Raw genomic sequence first — 4,531 nt, forward strand, 5'->3', positions numbered from 1 at the left:
GTTAAAAATAATAAAAGTAGGGCTAATACCCCTGACTCTAACTCTTTTGCAGGCAGAGTGAAGGTCCCATAAATTATTTGAAGGTTCCCACAAACCACTAGGGCAGATGAGGCCTCGTCATTATCCCCATTGCTCAGATGAACAAACTAAGGCTCAGAGAGGGGAAACCGCTTGCATAGAGCCACACACCTAGCGAGTAACAGAGCCAGTGTTTGAACCAGAACGTCTGACTTCAGATCTACCACACTGAGGTTCCTGTCTCACATGCCGCCTCCTCAGAGAAGCCTTCCTGGATACCACAGCACATTTGTTTCCTTGTTCATTCATCAAACAGTTGATATAACTGGTCTATGCCCAACGTGGTGCTAGACACGGCTGGGAACCAAGTTCTGCACTCAGAAACCCACAACCTAGTGGACAAAACAGACACACCAACCAGCCATCCCAAACAGCCTGATAAATGTCTGTGGAGACAGGAGGAGGCACAGTGGGTGATGGAAGCCCAAAAGCGGGGAAACCGAGCCAGGGGGTCAGGGGAGACTTCCTGGAGGAGGTGGTCATTGGGCTAAGGACAAGTAAGACTCACTGAGAAGTGTAGGCAGGGGTTCCGGGGGACAAATGGCTAAGCAGAGGCAGTGCGGGGTACAATTCTGTAGCTTCTTGAGGACAAGGAATGTGTTGGGTCATTTCAGACCCCAAAGTCCCTCTGGGCCTCAGTGTTCCTGTGTATGAATGGGAATCATGGGCCAACGGCCCGAGAGCTTTGGCCCACGGGAGAGCTGGACAAGAAGAGGGGTCCTGGGATTCCCAGAGGAGGGCTGAAGGTCAGGAAGGGTCCAAGGGCAGGAGGGCAGGGCAGGGCGGAGAGAGTTTGGGGGAGGCAGGGTCCTGGCTCAAGCTCCCATTCCATGTCTGACTCATGATATGACTACAGAAAGATCCTCTTGGAGCCTCAGTGACTCCATCTGAGAAACAGAGCATGAGACAAAACTGTCTCCAAAGACCCTCCCCAGCCCTGACGGGGAAATGACATGACACAAAATTACAAAAGGGTCTTTATTTGTAAAAAGCCAAAGGGGCCCCTGGGGCGACAGGACAGGCAGGCCGGCTTCTCAGGGGTCAGGGGCATTTGGGCAGATGCGCTTGAGTGGGGGGGCGCCCTCCGAGTCCTCTGTGTCACCCTGGGCTGCCTCGGGGACAGGTGGCACTGGCTCAAAGACGGGGTAAGCTTCGGGGGCCTGGAGAGGAAGGGCGGACAGGCGTGAGCTCCACCCAAACCCAGGAGTACAGCCTCCTAGCCTCTGCCTTCTCCAGCACCTCCGCTCCGCTCCCCGCCCGGACCTAGGGGTCTAGCCCAGGGCCAGGGACCCAGGAAGCAGATTAAGTGGCACCGGAAACAACAACAACATCATTTGGGGAGAAAGAAGCAGATACTTGATATTTCTGGACAATGCATCAAGGTGGTCGTTGGGGAAAAAGTCAGAAGTCTGTGGGGGACTCTCTGAAGCTAATTTTATAGTTTAAGAGAAAATAAAATTGTTGGAGGAGCACCACGATCTTTTCAGGCTTTTCATGGTCTTAAATCAGCCCCGATCCGGCCCGAAGGACTTTGTCTTAAAACACCCTTTCCTTCTCAGCCCCAAGAACCCAGCCTCTGAGACTTGAGCTGTGTCTGAGGTCTACATTTCCTGCCTGGACCTCAGCAGCACAGCCCCGAGCCCCCAGAACCCCCACTGCCCCCCAGAACCCCCACTGCCTTAGAGACCCAGGCTTCTCTCACCTCAGCCTCCAGCAATTCTGGAACAGGCTCCTCCTTGGTCAGCATTGGGGGTTCATCGGTGCTGCCTGCTGTTATGCCCCCAGGATCTGGAACATCAAGTTAACAGATATTCCCTGAGCAGCTGCTCCAGCCCCAGCACAGACCAGGACTGGGGGACACCGGGGCGGGAGCCAGGAAGAGAACCCAGGAAGGACATTTAAGGGACAGGTGAGTAAGATCTCATCGAGTAGACAAACGGGGAGGTGGAGCCCATTTCAGGCAAACAGGACATATATTTAGTGAGTACAGATTCTGAAGTTGGACTCCCGGGTTCAAATCCTGACCTTGGGCAAATGACTTAATTCCTCTGGGCCTCAGTTTCCCCATCTGCAAAGTGGGGATAATGATAGTAATCACCATAAGGACGGCTGTGAGGATTGAGATAATACAGGTAAAGCCCTCAGTAGAGTGTCTGGCACATAGTAGATGCTCAATAAATGCCCGTTATTGTTTTTATATTAGTGAAGGTGCACGAATGGACGGCACAACCTACACATAGCCCATATGCCTAAGTCATGGTATTCTTGGTAAGGAACACTAAGACCAGCAGAGAGGGCCCAGAGTGCCAAGTGGAGGAGTCAAAGGCCACAGGGAGCCACTGAAGGCTCTGAGGCAGGAAAATGAGCCTGGCAAACTTGTACTTTAGAAAAAGTTGCTCTGGCGGCTGTGTAGAGGTGAGTGGGGGAGAGGAGACCCATCAGGAGGCTGGAGCCAGGTGGGGGTAAGCGATGGCTCTTGTAGGGAGGTAGACACATTTGGGAGGTGGCTCCGACCAGACAGGGGATTGTACGGAAGAGAGAGAAACTGAGGAGGAATCGTGCCCAGGATATGGGCTCAGCGGCTGTGTGAGCTTGGGCGACTTCTCTGAGTTTCAGCTTCTCACCTACATGAGGGGGTGACAACCCTCAGAGGGTGATGGTGAGGATTAAATGACCTACAATACGTTCAGAAGGGCATCTGGCACACAGAGCTCGACACGTATGAGCTATAATCACCCTCGGGAATGTCACTATTATTTACTCCTCAACAAATATTTATTGAGCACCTTCTGCGTGTCCCACATGGTTCTGAGAATTCAGTAATGAACAAGATCGAGGTGGGCCCAAGGTTTAGGAAGCTGACGTGAGGTGGGAGTCGGGGGAGAAATATGAGTAGGGAAAAATAAAATTTATGTGAAAATCTCAATCATTTGTTATCTAAAGACACAAAGAAACCAGAGGAATGAGACAGCAGTTGCTGGAGGTAGGATGGTGACTTTCTGCAGGAGTCAGGGAAGTCTCCCTCCAGGAGAGAGCAGCACAGGAGGGGAGTAGGTGTTGGGAGGGGTAAGCTGGTGCCCGAAACTTTGCAGAGGACAAGACTCAGAGGAGAGGGCTCTAGGGAGGCACCTGGTCCTACCTCTTTCTTGGCCCAGCCGTGGGGGCTGAGTATCCTCTGGGACCCCTTCTGGTGGTCCAGCAGGTGACACAGGGCGGCTGGGCTGAGGGGTGCCCCCAGGGCTGGGCTCAGTGCCCTTTTGCAGGGAGCCTTCCGAATGGAAACTCTGGTTACTGTTCTCATCTGTGGGAGCAAAAGCCAAGAGGGTTGGGCCTGAGGGCCCCAGTTCCCTCCCTCATCCACAGCCCACACCTCCCCCTGGAACCCCAGGATCCCTACATACCATTGAGATCCAGCAGGATGAGAGGGCCACCCCCTCGGGGACTGACGCCCCTGCCCCGCCGCTCCCGGCCTCGAGATCTCTCTGCCCCACCACCTGCCCTCCGCCGCTCCTGAGGATTGAAGGGGTAAGGGTCAGTGGCAGCTTTCGTGAGTGCTTGCAAAGCCCCCACTGTACAAATAAGGAAACTGAGGCACAGAGAAGCAAGAGGGCCCTGCATGAGGTGACCGAGCGTGCCTGGCTAGGTGGGTTAAGTTTTGAACTCAGGGGTCTGAAGAAGGAGAAAGGGAGAAGCGGGGGTGGAGTTGCTAATAATTGTTAACATCTGTCTTGGCTGCTGCATTTGAGGTCTCAGAGCCGGACTGGAGGTGGAGGCCAGGGTGGGGAGGGGCTCGCCTGAGGTTGCACAGATGAAGGGCCTAGTGTGGGAGAGCTTGCTCACCTCCTCCTGGGGGTCCACCACTGGCACCCACTTGAAGATACGAAGGGAAGTGTCGCCCACAGTCACCCAGCGCTTCTCCCTGTGGGAGGGTTGGGGGGACTGGGTCAGAGTTCTGAGGAGAGACCCCCCCCAGGAGCTGAACACTCTGGGGAGACCTGCAGAAGTAGGGGTGCTGCAGTTTTGCTAATGGGGCATAGTTAGCAGGAGAAAGTCCTGCGGACCCCAGGCCATACATGGGGGTGCCTCCAGAGAGAGAGAGTATGGCTTGAGACCATGGCTCTGCAGACCCCTGGGGCCGGGGACCACACCAATTAAGATCCTGGGCGCCTGGGCACACTCGAGGGAGGAGTGGCAAAGCTTTAGGGGGCGGGGCATAAATGAGGGTACGGCTTGGGAACACGCTTTGTAGACCCTAGGGTGTAGCCAGAAGGGGGACAGAGCCCTGGAGCTCCAGGGCGCAGCTGGGGGGCACACCTAACACCTTGGGGCCACGCCTGGCGAAGGGAGGGTAGACGCATTTGGGAGAGAAGTGGCCCCGCCAGGTCCCGTCCCTGGCCCCGCGGCAGCGCTCACCATCTCCGGACCTTCTCGATGGTCGCCATCACCTTCTTGA

The 4,531-nt window shown here is 55.1% G+C and overlaps 1 protein-coding gene across 1 annotated transcript; it reads right to left on the reverse strand.

Moving 5' to 3' along the window:
• Positions 1 to 1,042: 1,042 nt before the first annotated feature.
• Positions 1,043 to 4,525, reverse strand: BCL7C (BAF chromatin remodeling complex subunit BCL7C). Its single transcript, XM_029947778.1, has 6 exons — positions 4,492 to 4,525; positions 3,919 to 3,997; positions 3,480 to 3,588; positions 3,218 to 3,379; positions 1,781 to 1,866; positions 1,043 to 1,238 (listed from the first exon to the last, which is right to left on the reverse strand). Exons 1-6 carry the CDS (start codon positions 4,518 to 4,520, stop codon positions 1,113 to 1,115), a joined length of 591 nt encoding a protein of 196 aa, XP_029803638.1. The 5' UTR covers positions 4,521 to 4,525; the 3' UTR covers positions 1,043 to 1,112.
• Between the last annotated feature and the right edge of the window lie 6 nt (positions 4,526 to 4,531).

This window comes from Suricata suricatta, chromosome 8 (assembly GCF_006229205.1).
Source record: "Suricata suricatta isolate VVHF042 chromosome 8, meerkat_22Aug2017_6uvM2_HiC, whole genome shotgun sequence".
NCBI lineage: Eukaryota > Metazoa > Chordata > Mammalia > Carnivora > Herpestidae > Suricata > Suricata suricatta.